The following is a 19,585-nucleotide window of genomic DNA, read 5'->3' on the forward strand; positions in this document are numbered from 1 at the left end:
GAAATATTTCCCTGGATAAGATACTGGGGTTCAGTGACAGCTCTCCACTTTTTAGCAGAGGCAGGCCAGTAGGCAGGCTCTGACTCCCGAACCTGTACTCAGTGGTATCACCTGCGTGGCCTTCTGGAATCTGGACCTGCGAACACTCTTGAAGAACCACCATTCAGGCACCTAGTTGGCTGAGCAAACATTTTATCCACTTGACACTTGGCTTTTAAGTATTCACATTGAAGATGTCACTAAAAAGCATAATTTATTATAATTCATTTTTTATAACGAGAAGGCAGGAAAATGAGCGGTACAATGAAGAATGACAACATGAACTTGAGACGCCTCGTTTCTAATAGACTGTCATATTTAACAGGGATGTTGATGCGATGGTTTACCAGTGTTTGTCATTGTGTAGAAACTGGCAAACAGACACTGACATTGATTTGTTAGACACAGAGGCATCCCTAGTTTCTACACAAGATTTATAAGCATTGGGTGCAATCAATAACTCATAAGAAGATGCGTATATCATAAGGACAGGCCTTGTCATTCACAGCAGCGTCTGCTCTGAGTATCTTATTCCTCAGCTCTGTCATAGATTCTTGACTGCTTAAAGGTCAAAAAATGCTCCTGCTGCTTAGAGCTGTCTTGAAGCTAAATGGCTGAGAAAAAAGCCTTTGCTGAGTCACACGAGATGTTTGTGTCCCGTCTCTCAGTGAAGCGGTGGGAAGGAGGAGAGAATGTGGCTGTTTACCATTGGCGTAGGTAACAACCCAAAAGTGGAACAGCATGGGAGCAGTCACTGCTGCTTCCAGTGGCTGTCACAGGAAGAACTTGTAAAGCACTGAGGCTGGAGCTGGATGTGGGTAGTGTCTGTCGTTCAGCTTCACACAGAGGATGAGCCTCGGTGCTGCAAAACCTTGTCTTCGTGGTGTTGATGAGCACTGGTCTTGGCTTGTGAAAATACTTGTGAAATGTTGGCTTGTTGATTAACTCCCTTTTCCTGTTGAGATGGCTTTCAGAGGTATGGAGCCTCTCTCTGTGTCTCTGTCTCTCTCTGTCTCTCTCTCTCTTCCCTACATTACAATGCCTCCTTGTAATAATAACTGCATAATTATGAAAATCTTATAGATGTCTTTGTGTAATTTGACCATCAGAAGTAAAAATACTTCCAATGACATTTTCCTTCTTTTTTTTGTTTTATATATGTTAAATAAGCATATTTTTAAAGACCATGAGATATAGAAAATTTGCTTGTCTATGATTGCAATGAGAAAACTTTGAGTTTTCTGTGCGCATTAACTTTGTGTATGAAGGGTATATTTTTAGCAACCAATTAAACAGCCTCTCTGTAAAATGTGGATTGAAAAGTTAGTTCGGATATACCAACACACCGATTGTCCCTATGGCTCAACCCCTGTTTACAAGTGAAATTGATGTATTTCTGAAATTCAGTCCTTTTCCACCCACTGAGTTGTTGTGAACACCTTGGAGTTCCCTGGGAAAACCTGAACAGGGACTTACATTATTCCCTTTCCCCTAAATGCCTGGTGAGTCCTGCTCTCAGTGGGAAGCTCTTGACTGGATTGGCTTTGAATAAAAATGCTTCCAACCATGGGCAACCAGTGGTTGGGTCCTTCCTTCTATGGAGCATCTTTTATCCTGCTGGAAGAAGTTCCCACTAAGTAGAAATTCCCTTCGCTCTAGAGAAGACTCTTAGAGAGGAGGACCCAGTGTTCAAGGCCTACCACTTTCCTCCTTGTGGCTTTTCTGAAGTAAAAGGGACCAAGTCTTCCACCTTCCTTTATCTCCTTTTTGTCGCTTCTAGAGTAAGGATCCTTTCTGTCCACGTAATTATGGCGTGAAAGTGGTTCACTTTTCCTTTGCTGAATCAAAACATGAGACACCATCATGGTCCAGGCTGTGAGAACAGTTTGGTAAAAGATGCCCCAGCCGAGGTCTCAGGCAGTCCAAGGCCTGGACTGGGCTGTAACCGTGTAGTAATTTGATTGATTTCGTCAGTAGACATTGATTCTAGAGGTCACATAACCAGTGGGGTAGTTGACACAGCAAGGAGTCCTGAGATCCACGATGGGAACAGAGGGAGGGTGTAAGCCATCCAGACTTCAAGAACAGCCAACTTGGATAACTTGCACACTTACGTGTGTGCTTGACTGAGAAATTGTGTGGGCCACCATCTGTAGCTTAGCTGCTATTAGGAAGAGAAAAACCTCTTTTTACAACTATTATAATAGCCGGCGGCTGTTAGCAGGGAATCGTGAGTTTCAAGCTGAAAGGCCACTTTAATTCCCCAATTCAAGCCTGTCACAGAGGCTGATTATGTGGGTAGAAATGGCTGCTGCCTTCAGCCCAGCTTTAGCCATCCCTACAGAAAACCCAATTAGAGTTCTTAAATTATCCAGCAGGCTTTACAGCAATGTGCATGCATGCGTGTGTGCGTGCGTGTATGTGTGAGAGTGTGTGTGTTCACTAGGGATATCTGTTAACCATGGCTTTGTTTATTTTGTTCCACTGTGAGTGGTACTTGTGTGCCGAGCCTCCAAGGCACCACTAAACCCTGAATGACTCTCCCAATGAAGTCAAGGTTAGCTTGCAGGTAGTTTCCTGAGAATGGGCAATCAGCTTTCATTTTGCTTTTTCCCTTGGGTGTGTAACCAGCAGTCTTATAAACTACAATGCAGGGTGCAATTTTTTTTTCCATCGTTTTCATTGCAACCAAAGTAAAGTAGAGTTAGGGCAGGTGATTTCATTTTAAAAAGAAAAAGAAAAGTGTATTGAAAAAGGATCTCTGTCCATACTTGAGCACAGCATAGAATTTTCCAATTTTCCTTTTTTTTTTTTTTTTTTTTTTTTTTGGAGAACATGCACCTACAGCATCATTTGAGGCTCAAGCAAGGTGTCAGGGTGAATGGCAGGCAGCCCCAGTGGGATACAGAACGCCGGTTCTCAGGAAAAGGCTACATCCACAGTCTTCAGGGTGGGAAGGCCCTTGAGAGGCAGAGGTAGCCTGTGGTGTGTGATTTGCAGAGCTGTCTCCGGAGGGATGCAGTCAAGTAAGGGATTGAGGGTACCCAGTAGGGATATTGGGGCACTTGTGGATCAGGCTCTCCTTCTGGGGTTTCTCATTTCATTAGTAAAAGAGTTTACAATGGGAACAAACAGAAGCCTTAGTTCCATTTTATCAGAGTTTAAAAGAAAAAAAAAATCTCAGGGCGAGCAAGCTGTAAATGTCACCCACTATCTGGCAGAGGCAGTGGAGGGAGTGGGTGGGGATGGGGTTATACCTTTTAAGTCAGTGTAGAGGTCACACTCTTGGTGAACAACAGCCCCGTGGAAGAGAGGAAGCTATACAGTAGAGTAAGGAGCCCCAAAATGTTGGGCAAAAGTGTGAAGGAAAACACGCCTGGAGAAGAGGGAAAGGAAAGAAGGAAAATTGCGTTTTTCTCAATAACTCAGGGAAGCATGCAGACTTAAAGCTCTATGTGCCTGTGGGCCCTGAGCTTCTACACCCCGGCTGGGGCTGAAAGAAAAGTCCAGCACTGTTGAAGGACTTTTTATTCTGCCATCTCTTTAGCATGGCCCAAGGTAGCTTCATCCCCCAGGGGTGGCCCTTAGCCAGAGGAATTAACCCACTCAACTGGAATGTTAGATCTCCACCAGGCCAGAGGGTCTAGTCTCTTGGCCAGGAGGTTTTTCTGCTATAATATTTATATTTAAATCTAGGTTCTGCCTAAGTGAGAAAGCACGCAATGTGTGTCTTTCAGTTCAGGGCTTGCTTTCTTCATATCTGCTTCCCTGAGCAGAGCAGGACATTGGCTCCTGAAACTGAACTTGTCTAGACCACTTGTTGCCTACCTTCCTCTGGGAACGATGTCTGCATGGAGCCTTTTCTCAGCTCGTGGCCCTGTGGGACACGAGGCCAAGGGTTCTATTGGGGATTTTGTGGTTCTAGAATGTCTTCTAGTTAGTTCTTGATTTCCCACTGTCAGTTGCATCTTCCTTAGAGACACGGCATAATTGCATATTTAATAATTACCCAAGCCTCGGGAGGGTGGCTTTAAACACTCAGCTTTAGTGTTTTTAAATTGCCACCCACAGTCAGGTCAGATGATGGAGTCCTGTTGCTATCTGTGCAGCATCTGAGGCTGAAGATGAGAGAGAGGACACATTGAAATATGTTCTCTTGGTACTGAGAGTTCAGAGAAGCAGAGGTTCAGTCCATGTCATTTGGTCCCATGCACTTGGGCAGGACATCAGAACTGGAATGCGTGTCAGAAGAACCTGGAGAGATGGCTAGGCAGTGGTGAGAGCATGTATGTTTCTTCCAAAATACCCGAGTTCAATTTGTAGCACCCATTTCAGGAAGCTGAGCCACCTATCCTAACTATAGCTCCAGGGGATTCAAAATCTCTAGCCTCCATGGACACCCACAAACATGTTACACACTCGTCCCACAAATACACGTAAGTAAAAATAAATTTGAAAAAAAAAAAGGCAGGAAGCAGATAGAGAAGCAGGCTGGGGAGCTGGTGTAACACTTGAAAGTCCCCCCCAAAATGCCGACTCTCTCCAGTCATTTAGCTCTTCCTGAAGTTTCCACAACTTCTCCTGATAGGCCATCAGCTGGGTTTCATATTGGAAACGATGACAAGTTGACAGTATTTGTAAGCTAAGGATGTATCTAACGCACAGGTCCATGAAGCCTTCGAGATTAGCATCACAACTGTCACGTGTAGCACGTGGGCGGCTTCTCCTAGCAACCACAGAGCTGGTTGGAATGCCAGGCTCCCCGTCACTGCCTGCAGTCACAGGAGAGGATTTTACTGGGCCAGGAAAAGAGCCGATTTAAGAAATGAAACTGTGGTTTCCACTCCATCATAAACTAGACACGCTCTGACTTGTGAACGCCGTGTGTGTTCAACATTTATGAGATCATCTCATATGTCAGCTATTATGTGTCTATGGATGACCTTAATGGAAATGATGCTGAAATTGACATACCTTTGAAATTGTCCTCAGGACAGAGATTACCGCAAATAGTGCTGCTAGAGTAAGTACCGAACACAGTCTTCCCGTGGCACAATGCAGACCGCTCTCCTGAGGAGCCAAGGCCAGTTATGTTGCCTTAAATGAGAAAGCCAATGACCCATGACTACTGCACACTGCTGTCCCAAAGAGAAAGTCTACCATGGTAGTACTTCCCCAAATAAATACAAACTATTGATAGCAATGACATTTGTAATGCTTGCTGTTTGGCAAATGTTCTTGGACACAAAAAGCGTACAGCTCCTTCAGAATACAGTCTCCGTTGGGTGTACCCACTGGGCGTCTTCCCACAGGACCACCAGAGAAATGCCAAGACCCTGAGCATGGAGCAGAACCCAGGAGGTACTCAGACCGCCCCTTAGGTCTAAGCTTGTATCTGCCTCCCACTCTAACACTGTGGCTTCATTTGATACGTTTCCTTGCGGTAGGCTAGTTTACACAAAGACAGAAGGTCTTTGTATTTGCTGCACCAGGTAGGCGTCATGACCCAGAGTGCTTTTCAGTATTTATTAATGGATGTCAAGCTACACCCTTACCTCCAGTGATGGAATAGAAGCTGGTTTACATGCACATTGAGTTTCCACCTCACATGTCTGTGAGCCCCTCGTGTCTTTTCCACGATCTTCAGTGTCCTATTGTCTGTGGGAAGATATCTAGTATCTTACCCATTCCAGCGATGTCTGAGGATCTCACCTGGCCTCTATGGTAATCACCTTTCCATCACTGTGCTGGATTTTCAGAAGTAAGGATCGCAGGAGACAGGGTTGATCTGGCTCACAGTTTTGAAGAATTCAGTCCCTGTTGCCGGGGCCCTGTGTGTGCTTGGACAGAACATTATGTTGGTGAGAATGGGTAGGGAAGGCTGGATAGTTCTGTACATCGTGGTGGATAAGAAGCAGTGTGTGAAGAAGAACCTAGGTGGCTACAGTCATCACAGTCATACACCAGTGGCCAGTCTTCTAGCGAGGCCCCACCTCCCAAATATTCCACCTGCGTTCAAGACAGGAGCCTGTGAGCTTTATCACAGGGGCACCAGGCACCCCTTTCAACAGCTACTTCTGCAGTATATCCATGTGGCTTTGAAAAGGGAGTCAGGATATTCTTATATGCATTGGTGGCTCCAGAGATGGAAAGACAACAGCATGGGTAGGAGCTGTCTGTATTGGGGGGTGGGGGGGGCTCTGAGATTCCAGTAGTTAGAGTTACACCTGATGCGTGGACGGACTAGCTCAAATTACTGATTCGTGGGTGAACTTGCAACAACAGCATGGGAGCAACACACGCTGTCACCCTCGCTAGAATCTTTACTGAAAATATTTAGCTGTCTACGAGAGGATCTCACTGTGGAGTCCTGACTGGACTCAAGCTCGCGAAGCACCAATCACCTCTCTTCTCCATGGCTCTACTAACGACATAAGCCACCACACCGGGTAGAACATAATTATTTCAATGGTAAAGCACAACAAATAGTTATTAGAGCAGTTGTGCAAAGAGTAATTGCTAGCTCCGTGATTCTACAGTCCTATATTTCTAGAAACATAAAATAAAATGAAGGGGGATTTTCTATATTATTTGTACCAAATGATGATGTTAAACAGAAGAGAGCATAGTGAGCATCTGGTAACACAGAGAAGGTTGGTGTGTCTCCTTTATATTCAAAGAGAAGCACCAGATCCTTGTTCACTCAGTATTCCGGACTGGCCTTTTTATCATTGCTTCTCTGGCTTTCTAACTTAGTTTATGCCTGCCACTTCTTGCCAAGGTAGCAAATTCTGTCAGATTTCTTTGTGTGTGTGTGTGTGTGTGTGTGTGTGTGTGTGTGTGTGTGTGTGTGCGCGCGCGCGCGCGCTGTGATTCTATGGATGCATACACTAGGTGCTTACTAAGTGCATGTAGTTATAAGTCTCTACCTACTAATTATCTCTTGACTCACTCAGGATGGTACCTGAAACTTGGAAGAAACACAGTTTTTAGATATTTATATCCTCGGGATCCAGCTGCCCTTGGCTTCCTCCTCTTTGGTGCCCGACAGGAGCTGGGAACTTGATGTCACCTGTTTGTCATTTCAGCTTACGAGTTACAGAACTGCCCGGACCCACCTGCGTTCCAGAATGGATTCATGATCAACTCAGATTACAGCGTGGGTCAGTCCATCTCCTTCGAGTGCTACCCGGGCTACATCTTGCTGGGCCACCCTGTGCTCACCTGCCAGCATGGCACTGACAGAAACTGGAACTACCCTTTCCCGCGATGTGACGGTAGGCTCACCATTTCCCTTGGGGACAGCTGAGCTTCTTGTAGGGAACACAGTACAGGAGCTCTTCTGTGAATATGCATGAGCTCAGTCCGCAGACCATTTCCTTTCTCATGGACACTTCCAATAATAGACTAAGAAACACTTAGTATAAATACATACATAAATACATAGTAGGAAGTTTCGAGAATGTACAGTCTTTCTGCTTAAGGAAGCTGTAAAGATAACAAAGTGTTGGATGCAAACACTGAAAACTCAACTTCAGATCACAGGAACCTGCCAATCATCACAGACCTGACAAAGAAAATGGGAGGCAATGGGGCTCCTTAACCTTTCCAGTGTCTACAGGGGACAGGGATGACAAAGGCTTTAATCCTGGGAAGTCTTTCTTATTAGTTACTTGTCTTGTTGCTATGACGGATTTCCTGACAGGAGCAACCTAAGGAAGGAAGGGTTTATTGTGGCTCCATCACGCTGAGGAAGTCATGGGGGCAGGAAGAAGGGGCAGCTGCTCACAAAGCATCTAGACGGGCACAGAGAGAGGGATGCTGGCATTCAGTTGGCTTCCTCCTCCTCATTTAGTCCAGGATTCCAGCCCACAGGATGGTTGTGCCAACATTTGGGGTAGATCTTTACCTATTCACCTCATCTAGAAAACCCCTCCCAGGTGTGCCCAGAGGGCTGTCTCCATGGTGACATTAAATCTCATCTAGTTGACAGTGAAGATTAGCCGTCCACACTATTGTTTGTTCGACTTTTATAGTCGCTTCGCATCTGTATTGCAGAAAACAGTTCATTATCCTCGGGGACCTTGAATGGTTCACAGTATTTTCTGCTCAGAAACAGAACACTCTAGATGGAGGACACAGTATTAACCAAAGCACACAGAAGGAATTTTTCCAGAAAACTAAAGTCCAACTGGGTGGGTTGTTGCTGGAGTTGCTAGAGTCAGTGCCTGGGCCCTGGGAGTTCTAAGGAGCTAGGTTTAGCTGCCCCTTCTCAATAGATCAACTAAAGAAACAAGTAATGGTAAAAATTTTATCTTTACTGTAGTCACATGGGGATGAGAAATAAAGGAAGAGCAGCCTCCAACATCCAAGTCCGTCCTTGAGGTCCTGACAGGAGACTGAGTTTTAATCAGAAGGGAAGAGGTATCGACAATTAGGAGCCCTTGCCACGGTGTGGTCCTGACCCCCACTGGCCCACCATTGTCTCAGTTCCATCAGAACTGTGAGGCGCTAGCTATTGCTGGGCTTCGGACTTTCCCCCTCCCAGCCTGAGATGCCTGGGAAGCGTCAGTTTCTTGCCCCCACATTATTCCAGTAGTCTGAGAGCCAATGGGAGCAGAACAACCCTGTCTTCAGAGTACCTCCAGCAGCCAGCGAGTGTGGTCCAGGTGCACACATACATACAGTGTTGCCTCAGAGCAGAAATTACACTGCCTCGCTTTACCGTGGCTTCCTGACTTTTCGAATGACTTAGGCATTTCTGCCATGTCAGGCGGAAACAAACTGATGAGGCCTGGCATCTATGAGGCGGTGTCTGCAACAGAGAGCTCACTGCCAAGCCTGGACCCTGCATTACATATGCAGCCACTCTGAATGAATAATAATGAAAGCTCCAACTCTGTGGACCTTTGAAATAAGCACCACTATCTCCTGAGGAAGGGAAGGTACCTGGCTGTGAATTTTTACTGAAGCAGTGGGGGGGGGGGAGTTATGTGGTGTGCTTTTAAAACCTATCTCACCTATATTTGTCATTCTGATAATCTTACGAACTCTTAGCTGTATTTAAAAATTCAAACACTTACTCAATTGTGTATAAAATAGTATTTTTTAATGTGTCTGGATTTTTTGCTTCTCACTAAGATGTGTTAAATAATATTTATGTCTACTTTTCATTTGAAAACTCTTACTTTGGGGTGAGGATGCAGCAGAAGCTCAGCATAAGAAGGCCATATATATTCAACCCCATCTTCACCTAAATAAGCCAAAGGATGAACCAGCAATAGCATCCCCTCAGATTAACAGCTGTCAATTTCTTTGGAATTATGAGGATTTAAATCTTCTCTGATTTCTGGTTTTAACTTGAATGCTTTTAGTTCATATGTAGGAGATCAATTCATTGATTTTTGCATTAATATTAAAGGGAAATTAAATATTCTGTATTTTATTTTATTATTTTTAAGCTTGGTTCTCTAATGTGGGGAACACCGCAGAGTAGAATCAGCAGTGTGTGTTGTTTGCTGTAATTTAAATGTGATGCCATCTTCTGTGGCATTCTCTCTCTATTTTACTCTTGTGGATCTGTGTACATCTGAGTGTTTTATGCATATGTGTGCATGTGCATGTGAGGAAATACACATGGAGGTTAGAGGAAAGAGTTGGTTGTCTTTGCCACTCTCAACTTTAATTTTTCTAACCTTGATTTTGAGACAAGGTCTCTCTCTGGGCCCAGAGCTCGTTGATAAACTAGACTGGCTGGCTGGTCAGTGAGCTTTAGGAATCTCTCTGTCTCTCCTGACACTGGGGGTATAGAGACCACCACATAAGACTCTTCCAAGAATGCTGAGGAGTCTGAGTTTATCAGTGTAGTCTATGACAGGAAAAAGATGTTGAAATTATCTTGTGTGACTCCCCGCAGTTAATGCAAGATAACATATTGACTGCCTGCCTACTTCGGGAAAATCATCCGATTCCAGTGCCAAGCCGTCCTGATGTTGCTATGGCAGAGTCATGCCTGGCAAATGTCTACTTGGACACCTCACAGCTTTATTGCCCTACGTCCCTTGGCTTGTCCTTCTGAACCAGGCTGGCTATGCACAACTCATTCAGAGAGACCACTACATGCGCTTGAGCTGTCTCCCAAAAAGAGGCCTAGCTCTCTGGCCAAACCTTCACTGAACAAGGATGTTCCGCACATCTCCACCTTCTGGCTAAGATCAAGTGCAGCATTATATACTAATTCCTAGCAATAATGTCATAAATTTTAAAATATACTGAAACATACCCATCATACAAAATTATATCATAATGCAAAGGGCTTTCTAAGAAGCTTTCAATATAGGTTTCATATCCTCTCTGTGTTGGATTAAATTTGTAATAATTAGCATACAGTTTTAACGCAAAAGCCACTTTCCCTGTGATATGTTCAAAATAAAACTAGAGTCCTTGTTTCTTTTTTTTCTTAAATATTTATTAAGTACAGTGTTTTGCCTGCATGTATACCTGCAGGCCAGAAGAGGGCACCAGATCTCATTACAGATAGTTGTGAGCCACCATGTGGTTGCTGGGAATTGAACTCAGGACCTCTGGCAGAGCAGCCAGTGCTCTTAACCTCTGAGCCATCTCTCCAGCCCCGAGTCCTTGTTTCTTAAGGCTCGCAGACTGTCATACTGTCATTCAGTCTCTCTGCAAGGCTGCGGGGTTGCCCTGCACAGAAAACAGAGCATCCTGCAAGCCACCCCTCTCCCAGCATGCCCTTGGTAATCCTCAGAATCCATTCCCTTCAGCCAGGCTCCACCTCTGGGCGGGGCAGGAACATTCTCTTTGTGCAGGGCAGGGCAGGCACTTTGAGCTCTGTCCTCAGAGGTCCAATTCTGTGGGGCTCAGAAAACTTCAAGAAAAATACAGGGACTTGGAGCAATTCCTGTGTATCTGCATTAAAAAACTCTCCAGTTCAGAGAGTCCTACTGAATAATGCTAGATGTTAATACAGCCGCATTCACCAATATATTAAATCAATTCATATTAATATGCTGAAAGTATTTATAGGTTAAGTTGTATAAGAATCTGCCAAATAAAATTAGTGTGTTTTTAGTTTATCTGAGTATAAACTGTGATCTAAAACATAACCTACTTAAAGCAAATTTCATGAAAAATATGTCTTAATAAGAAACTGAAGGCATTTCTGTCCCATGTCTCATTACTGTTTGTGGGTCTTTCTACACGTGTGGACACGTGCTATGGAAGTTGTCTGAGGACAACCTTGTGGAGTTGGTTCTCTCAATCCAGCTTTACCTGCCTGGGGGATTGAACCCAGGGTGTCGGGATTGCTTTAGTGCCTTCACCTGTTAAGCCGTCTTGCTTGTTTTCTTCCCTGCCTCTCTTCCTCTCTTGTGTCCTCGCCTGCCTCCCTTCCTTCCTTTCTTTCTTTCTTTCTTTCTTTCTTTCTTTCTTTCTTTCTTTCTTTCCTTCCTTCCTTCCTTCCTTCCTTCCTTCTTTCTTTCTTTCTTTCCTTCCTTCTTTCCTTCTTTCTTTCTTTCTTTCTTTCTTTCTTTCTTTCTTCCTTTCTTTCTTTCCCAATGTAATTCAGGTTGCCCTCAAACTCCATGTCTTCTCCTGCCTCTGCCTCTTCAATACTGGGATTTTAGGCACTCACACCACTCCAGCTTAAAGTATGATTGCTGTGGGGGGTTGTTTGTTTATCTGTTTGTTGTCTATAGAATAATTGCATAGAAATCAGTTTTAAAATGGTTACAGTTGTCAATATATGCTTTAAAACTACAATTTATTCAATTACATGTAACTTAATACTAAAGGTACATTTGTAGTTGCAAATGTAGTTTAATTTGCCAGTATCTTAAAAATTATTTTATAATAATTACATCTTACTAATTACATCTTAGTGCTGTGCCTGCATATATCTGTGTACCACCTATGCATACAGTGGGAAATGACCCTACATATTGAGGGGTCATAGTATATTATCAGGATCAAATAAGAAAGCAAAAGTATACAAAGGAAATTGGGTCATATGTAAACTTGAAGTAACAGCCACAGACGTGTAAGTAAGCTGGTATAGCCAGTCCCTGCAGTATGTGCGGCGCTGTTTATCTATTGATGTTGTCCTTATTTTCCCCTGAGAAGAGAGATCTCTCAGCACAGCAGAGGCTAGTGGAGGGAGATTGTCAGGGACATGGAGGGGTGCAGCTTCTACCTTCCATATCTAACAGAATGATAGGGGAGCTCCTGGGTCCACATCATAGATGAGCCAACAAGATCCACTGAGAAGACTCTAAGGAGGCAGTGGCAAGGAAAAGCCAAGTCTGCTTAGATATCTGGACAGGATAACAGCACAGTCCATCCATGTAGAACAGAGCTCAGTACCAACGTCTGGAGGGGGAGGGACCCCCATCCTCAGGGACAGTAAGTGGATGCTGAGGGCTATGTGGTGTGAGGCCATTTATAAATTCCAGGTCTCAGCTGGCTCTCGCCCTCACTGACTGGTAGTCAAAATGTGCCTATGAAGGACATTTGCTCTGCTGTGTTTGAAATTATGGCTTGTCTGACTCCGAAACCCACTGGATCATTCCACCATTGTCTCTCTAGAAAACTCTGCATGGCTCTCTCTCTTCTCCAGTTGGTTTATCCATGGCTTGAACTGCTTCAGTCTCTTTAATCTTTAATTGAAACCAACATGGTACATGGTGTCTCAGGACTTTGAGTCTGCCATCATCTTGAGATAAACCTCTCTCTCTCTCTCTCTCTCTCTTTCTCTCTCTCTCTCGTACGTTTTTGTGACAAAAGTTTAATAATCATGGAAAATATGGAAAATTCTTAATGGTGACCAAATTTCTTGGCTTCCGTGTGACTTCAAAGTTGGTGTGTGCTTGTCACTGCTGTAATCATTTGAATGATTGGCTTTGGTCAACTTAGCACAAACCTAGACATATCTGGGGAAGACAGAATCTTAATGGACAAAATGCCCACATCAGATTGGTCTTTAGACAAGTCTACAGGAGTAGTGTCTTAATCAGTGCTTGATGTGGGAGGGCCTAGTTCACTGTGGGTGGTGTTGTTCCTCAAAAGGTATCCTGAATTCTATATAGACACTAATTTGAGGAAGCCTTGGGAAGCAATCCCATAAACAGCATCCCTCCGTAGTCAGCTTCAGTTCCTGCCTTGAGTTCCTGCCCTGGCTCTTCATCATGGTGCACTGTAAACTGGATGCTCACACAAAACCCTTCCTCTCCAAGTTGCTTTTAGTCATAGTCTTGATCAAGGCCACAGAGAGCAAGCACGCGCATTTCAGACTCTTGTGTTATGCAGTCACCTCACTTTTCCAGAAGTGAAATAATTGCCAAAGCAACAACAGCCATCAGCTTTAAGGACAGTTAAAATAGATCAGGGGGTGCATCTCCACAGAACCAAACACTATTCGATTTGACCATGTTTTTATAAAGTGTACTTAAGAAAGTTTATCTTGCTTTCTCCAGTACAGATCTGCAAAGAATTGATAATGTCTTTGTTTTGAGGCAAATAGGCTTAACTGACACTCTTTTAAAAGGGGCCTTAAATAGGCTTGAGCAAAGTAACGAAAACAAAACCACTTAGCTCCCTATTTACGTCTGATTTCCACATAAGCCATTGTACTGGACAGCCCAATGGATTATCAGCTCAGCCACAGGCAGTGACTGGCAGGATTTCTTTAATCGTGTGGGGATGACTATCCTCGGGGATGTTGAAGACTTGGAGAATATATTAAGTGAGACAGAGATAACTTGCAAGTATAACTGTCCTGAAGTTTCCAAATTTTAGAGAAATAAGCTTGACAAAGAAGTAAGGGAAATCTTTCAGTTATTTCTTACAAAGGGTAATTTGGGCTTTAGACACCAGAATCATTGCCTGCTAGTGAGAATCAACCATCTTAGTTTCTTGTCAATGTCTCCCTTTTCAGCTCCCTGTGGGTATAATGTGACATCACAGAATGGTACCATTTATTCCCCTGGGTTTCCGGATGAGTACCCGATTCTGAAGGACTGCCTATGGCTGATCACTGTCCCTGCAGGGCACGGAGTGTACATCAACTTCACCTTGCTGCAGACCGAAGCCGTGAATGACTACATCGCTGTCTGGTATGATTCCTCCCAGGGAATGGAGGTCCCTGCTGTGGGTAGGCGGTCCTGGATTAGCGTTTGCCTCGAATTTGTTGGATTACCTGTTTATACATGATCTGCCTGGGCAGATCTTCAAGATGGAATTCACCAACAAAAGCAAGCTATGCAGAGGGAATTTCAAGACATATATCTAATTTGCTATAAGATAGAAATAACCAGATTAACTATAGGGCAACATTCATGATTAGTTTATTTCACATTTTGCTTTCAATAAATTATTGATGATTTTTTCTTTGATATAAGATTTTACTCTGAAACCTATGCTAACCTTAAATTTGTTGAGGCCTTTTTGCCTCAGCCTCTGGAGTGTAGGTGTATACCACCACACCTGCCTTAATCCACAGTTTGAAGGGATATATGTATTGTGTATATGTATTGCATATATATGTGTGTTTTCATCTCTATATATATGTATGTATGCATACATACACACATGCATGTATATATTTAAAGCAAAGCTATCATGTGTTTTCCCTTAATGAATACATGAAAGAACACTAAAGAAGTGTTTCCTTATGGTATTCCCCACCCCAGATAGTACAGGCCTGGTTTCCTATGAGCCTTGCAGAGGAACTTGGGCCAGGATATGATGAACAGGAACCTGCTAGGTAGGACCTGGAGAAATGGCAAGCTACATGTTAGAGATCTAAGGCACAATTTAAAGGGGAGGCTGAAATGAGTATTCTCCCCCATACTATGTTGGGAGAGCCAGAAGGTACCCCTAGGTCACCAGGATGGTAGCACTGTCGAAAACACAGGTGACCTGCACATGTGCATGTGTGCTGTATGTTATGTGATGTGTATAAATCTGTATGTGTGTATCTCTGCATGTGTGGACTATCTGTATGTGTCTATATGTGTGTTTGTGTACAATTGTGTTATATGTCCATGTTTGTGTGTGTCTGGTTATAAATGAATACTTATTGTATGCATATATCTGTGTATGTCTGCTTGTGTATTTATATGAATGTATAGTTCTCACATGTGTATATGTATCTATATGTGAATGTATCACTGTTTTGTGTGTATATATGCATATATAAATATATAGTGTTTGTTTGTGAATGCATGTGTCTGCCTATGTGTGATATATGGGGAGAACATCCTGTGGCTGAATTACTGCACAAGGAGAAAGGGAGAATAGCCTGGACCAGAAGGAACAGATGCACCAGGGTCTTAACATTTTATGTAAATGTTAAGAAAGTGTAGGGAGACTACGTACAGGATTTAAACAGGGCTGTCGCTGGGGATGATGCAGCTGCAGCGCCCAGGGGAAGCTACCTTCTCAGGCTACAATGATGGTTTTGAAGGGAGGTTCTGAGAAGCTGAGCTAGAGACTGTGACAATGAGACGGAACTTTGCTGTTCAGCAAGGCAGTGGAGCAGCATCCCCACCAACAGTAGGTCCGTGTAGATCCTGCTGCACAGACTCCCAGTCTTAACAACTCGTGTGGGTCCATTGCCCACAGCCAGAATGCAAAGGAAGAAGAAATGCAGGGTGGTGAATCTCCTGAACACAAAGTGTCCTACTACTAAAGGCAGAGCCAGGGGGATATCTTGTTGCATTTTTTTAGTATTTTAATTTAGTTGTAAAACTATTTTATAAATATTAGACATAAGGAAGTGGCCACCGTGTGCACTTAAAATGTTGTTGTTGGTCACCAACAGTGGGCACTGGACTTTCCAGGCCATCCCTGTCCTCTCTCCCTGACCATATTGGGGAGCTGGCTGCACAGTCTCAGCTGTAACATTAAACTTCTTCCTCTGGTACCCTAATCTCTTTCCCAGGGATGGTCCTGACCAGAATTCGCCTCAGCTCGGAGTCTTCAGTGGAAACACCGCCCTTGAGACAGCATACAGCTCCACCAACCAGGTCCTGCTCAAATTCCACAGTGATTTCTCCAATGGAGGCTTCTTTGTCCTCAACTTTCATGGTCAGTTCATTTCTGCTTCAGTGGCCAGGACATAGAGTGCCAGGACAGCTCCTGGCCATGCCCACACACATTCCCTCCAGCTGTCTCAGAGCCTGCTGGATTGTCCCACGTGGATGCCAGAGTGTCCTGGAAACCTTTGGTGGTAGACAGAGTACCTCTGTTGTCAGTTCGTTTTAACAGGTCATGTTGGTAGCTACTTGAGGTACATTCGTTCCGATATAACTATAAATGAGACCATGTTGTAGGGACTAATTATGATGCTCTTGACTTTTGTGCAGGCCTGCATGTATCTGACTCTAAGGAAATGTCATAGAAACCATTATATAATGACCTATAGAGCAACACCAACCTCATGATGTCCCTGAGAGCAGTAGGGAGTGGTCACCAAGCCCCTGTCTCCCATGACCCTAAGACATTCGGAGACAAGAGGAGACAAGCTTACTAGCCTAGCCAGCTGTGATGGGATCACTTCCATGGTGACTTCCAGAAGCAGGAGAGTAGGTGCTATTCTAATGGACGTTTTCAAAGTGTGGGCTTCAGTGTTGTTAAGCATTTAACAGTCAAAGTGAGCCTTTGGAGAGAGCAAGCATATAGTCTTGTAACTTGATCATTCAGCAAAGGTAACCACCGCTGTTATCTCTTTCACAAACCCATGGTAGCATTCCAGCTGAAGCGATGCCCACCTCCCCCAGCAGTGCCACAGGCTGACCTGCTAACAGAAGATGAGGACTTTGACATAGGTAATTCCATCTCTACTTTCCTTCCTTTCATACCGTGGGATCTGGCTTCTCATAGTTCTTCTGATTGAGACTTGAGGCAAATTGGTTACCATGAGGGAAAATGGCCCATAACACTGTAGAGCCTTCCACAGAGACCGGACCAAATGACTTAGTTTATGTTTTGCTCTTGTCATTTGAAGGCTTTTGCTCTGTGGCATTTGCTACTAATTTTCTTTTAAGTTTTCTGAGTCTGTCTTAGACTGTATTTGACTGTAAATAATGAAAAGTCATAGTAGGATATACTTAATGATAATTATAATAAATTTTTCATTCAGAAGCTTCTATTTAAATATGTTACAGCTGCTTTGATTTCAGTCATGGTCTCGTCCATTCATCATCTGGTCCTCTTAGGAACCCAGCCACAGCATATGGTGGCAGTGTGGTTATTAGAACGCAGGGTTTCTCAGATTTAATTACAAATTCGTATTCCTGTGGTCACATGCCGGTGACATCACATTGTCCAATTCCTTCTCTTGTTATGGTGGCTATGCTAACTGGAACCATGGTGTCTCCCTGGACAGGACCATGGGCAAGCCCTGTGGGGTTTGTTGAAGCCGTTCCCACAGTCTACTCCACAGCCTTGCTTAGGTCCCAACAATCTATGGCGCTTTCATTCTTCTAAGGAGGCATTTGGAAAATGGGACACATGGTTGTGTTGGCCAAGGAAGGGGACCACTAGATATGGCCTCTTTTTAGTAATACTAAGTTTTGTAAACTAAAAGCTGAAATCTGGGCTTTTCAGTGACACACAGAAAGTGAAAGTAGACGCCCTTTCTGAAGTGGTTTGCTGTGGACACAGTCCATTAAGCAGTCACAAATGATTGGCACAGTCACATCCGTCAAACGTTCTGGGAATGGTGATCCCAGGTTGATTCTTTCAGGGGACTTCGTGAAGTACCAGTGCCACCCTGGGTACACGCTGTCTGGGAGCGACACGCTGACATGCAAACTTAGTTCACAGCTCCAGTTCCAAGGCTCTCCGCCCACCTGTGAAGGTATGTCCGGTCCTGCTGCTTTGGTTGTTCTGATAGACTCTGGAGATGGGTTTGAATTTGACCCAGGTCTGTGCTGAGTCAATTCCACAGTATAAACAAGTTGCCAACAGAAGTGTTGGATAACTCTTTGACTTTGAGTCCACCCTCAAAAATAAACCTAAGCCATAGTTTCTGCAACCAGTGCATCATGGGAATGTTCAAATACAACAAGATTGAAATATTAAATATTAAATAAAAAAATAAATATTAAAGAGCAGCTGATATCTGTTCCTGATATTATAGCCTGTCACCTCATCTCTGTAATCTGCCTCATGTTTTGCATCCATCTCAAGCACACTGAGCATCCTGGGATTTTCCTGTCAGTACTTTCTCTGGATTTAGGTATCCGGTGTTTAACCCTTTGTATATAAAATGTATAAACAATGAAATATATCCACTTTAGGTTTTATATATGCCTCTAAAATAAACTGACTATATACTGGGACTTATACAATTCGCAATAAAAGAAAAGGGTTCTAGGCTGCACCTGTTGGTTCACTTAAGAAAAGTAATTTAGTAGGGACTGCTTTCAAGTGCAGTGGGAAGAAACAGCCTTAGCGAGTCCACGTAGGTCAGACGTGGCATCTCGGTTCACTGCCAGTGTTTTCAGTGTAATTTAATCAATCACAGTGAGTTCGAATTTTGGGTCCCTCATGGTGGAAGGAGAGCTTAGCTCTTAGCTTTGTCCATGAGCCTTTGTCCATGTGAATGTACTAGTACATGTACCTCTCTCTCTCTCCTTCCATCTTCTATCCCTCCCTCGCTCTTTGTCTCTAGCACACATCTCAAAGCACACAAAGGAAAATACGTTTAAAATTTAGAAACATGCGTCTGTGGTCCTTTAATCCCAGTACCCAGGAGAAGTAGGCTGATCTCTGTGGGTGTAAGCCTGGGTCTACATAAAGGAACTCTGTCTCAAAGGCAAAACCAAACAAAAAGAAACAGAACTGGGCAGTGTTCACTGAAGGGAACCCAAGTTTGGTTTGGGATGAGCTTCCTCTGGAGGCAGCAGCAGGAGGGCAATTAGGTGATTGCTGTATTCTTTCCACGTGGCCACACACCAAGCCCTGTAGGTTTCAGTGATCGAGTCCCCCATTTTCTTAGGGTCTTACAGTTTCCACAGTTCTCTCATCGTATATGCGTTTTGTTGTTATTGTTTTTTGTTTTCTTAATATTTGTTTTCTGAGAATTTCATACTTGACTACCATATTTACACCATTTCCAGTCATCCCTTCCCATTCCAACTCCTTCCATCTCTCCCCCAACTCCTTCTGTCCCTCCCCCAGCTCCTTCTTACACTCATTCTCTAGTATGTTCTTTTTATTATTTAAATTTACTCATTTATTTAATTACTATTCTTTCTGAGATGGTGTCTCATATGTAGTCCTGGGTACCTGAAAGTTGCTATTTGGGCCAGGCTGGCCCCAAGTGCACTAGGACCTTCCTCTGCAGCCTATACACAGAGTACTGGGGTTAAAAGTGTGCACTCCCATGCCTGGCAGAAGTTAATATGTTTTATTTGTTGTTTTTCTGAGGGTCTCTCTATGTCACCCTGGCTATCCTGGAACTTTTATGTGCACCAGACTCCTAGAATGCACAGAGATCTGCCTTCCTCTGCCTCCAGAGCAT

At 43.8% G+C, this 19,585-nt stretch overlaps 1 protein-coding gene across 1 annotated transcript in view; it reads left to right on the forward strand.

Annotated features, from left to right (window-relative positions):
- Csmd1 (CUB and Sushi multiple domains 1) overlaps window positions 1-19,585 on the forward strand; it is a 1,119,426-nt gene that overhangs the window by 1,011,252 nt on the left and 88,589 nt on the right. Inside the window, exons 43-47 of the mRNA XM_050136505.1 lie at window positions 7,128-7,316; window positions 13,991-14,168; window positions 15,998-16,143; window positions 16,803-16,883; window positions 17,804-17,917. Coding sequence (XP_049992462.1) covers window positions 7,128-7,316; window positions 13,991-14,168; window positions 15,998-16,143; window positions 16,803-16,883; window positions 17,804-17,917 — 708 coding nt within the window. The remainder of the gene's footprint in view (window positions 1-7,127; window positions 7,317-13,990; window positions 14,169-15,997; window positions 16,144-16,802; window positions 16,884-17,803; window positions 17,918-19,585) is intronic.

Source organism: Alexandromys fortis, unplaced genomic scaffold (assembly GCF_014885135.2).
Source record: "Alexandromys fortis isolate MF-2015 unplaced genomic scaffold, M_Fortis_MF-2015_v1.1 scaffold_3, whole genome shotgun sequence".
Taxonomy (NCBI): domain Eukaryota; kingdom Metazoa; phylum Chordata; class Mammalia; order Rodentia; family Cricetidae; genus Alexandromys; species Alexandromys fortis.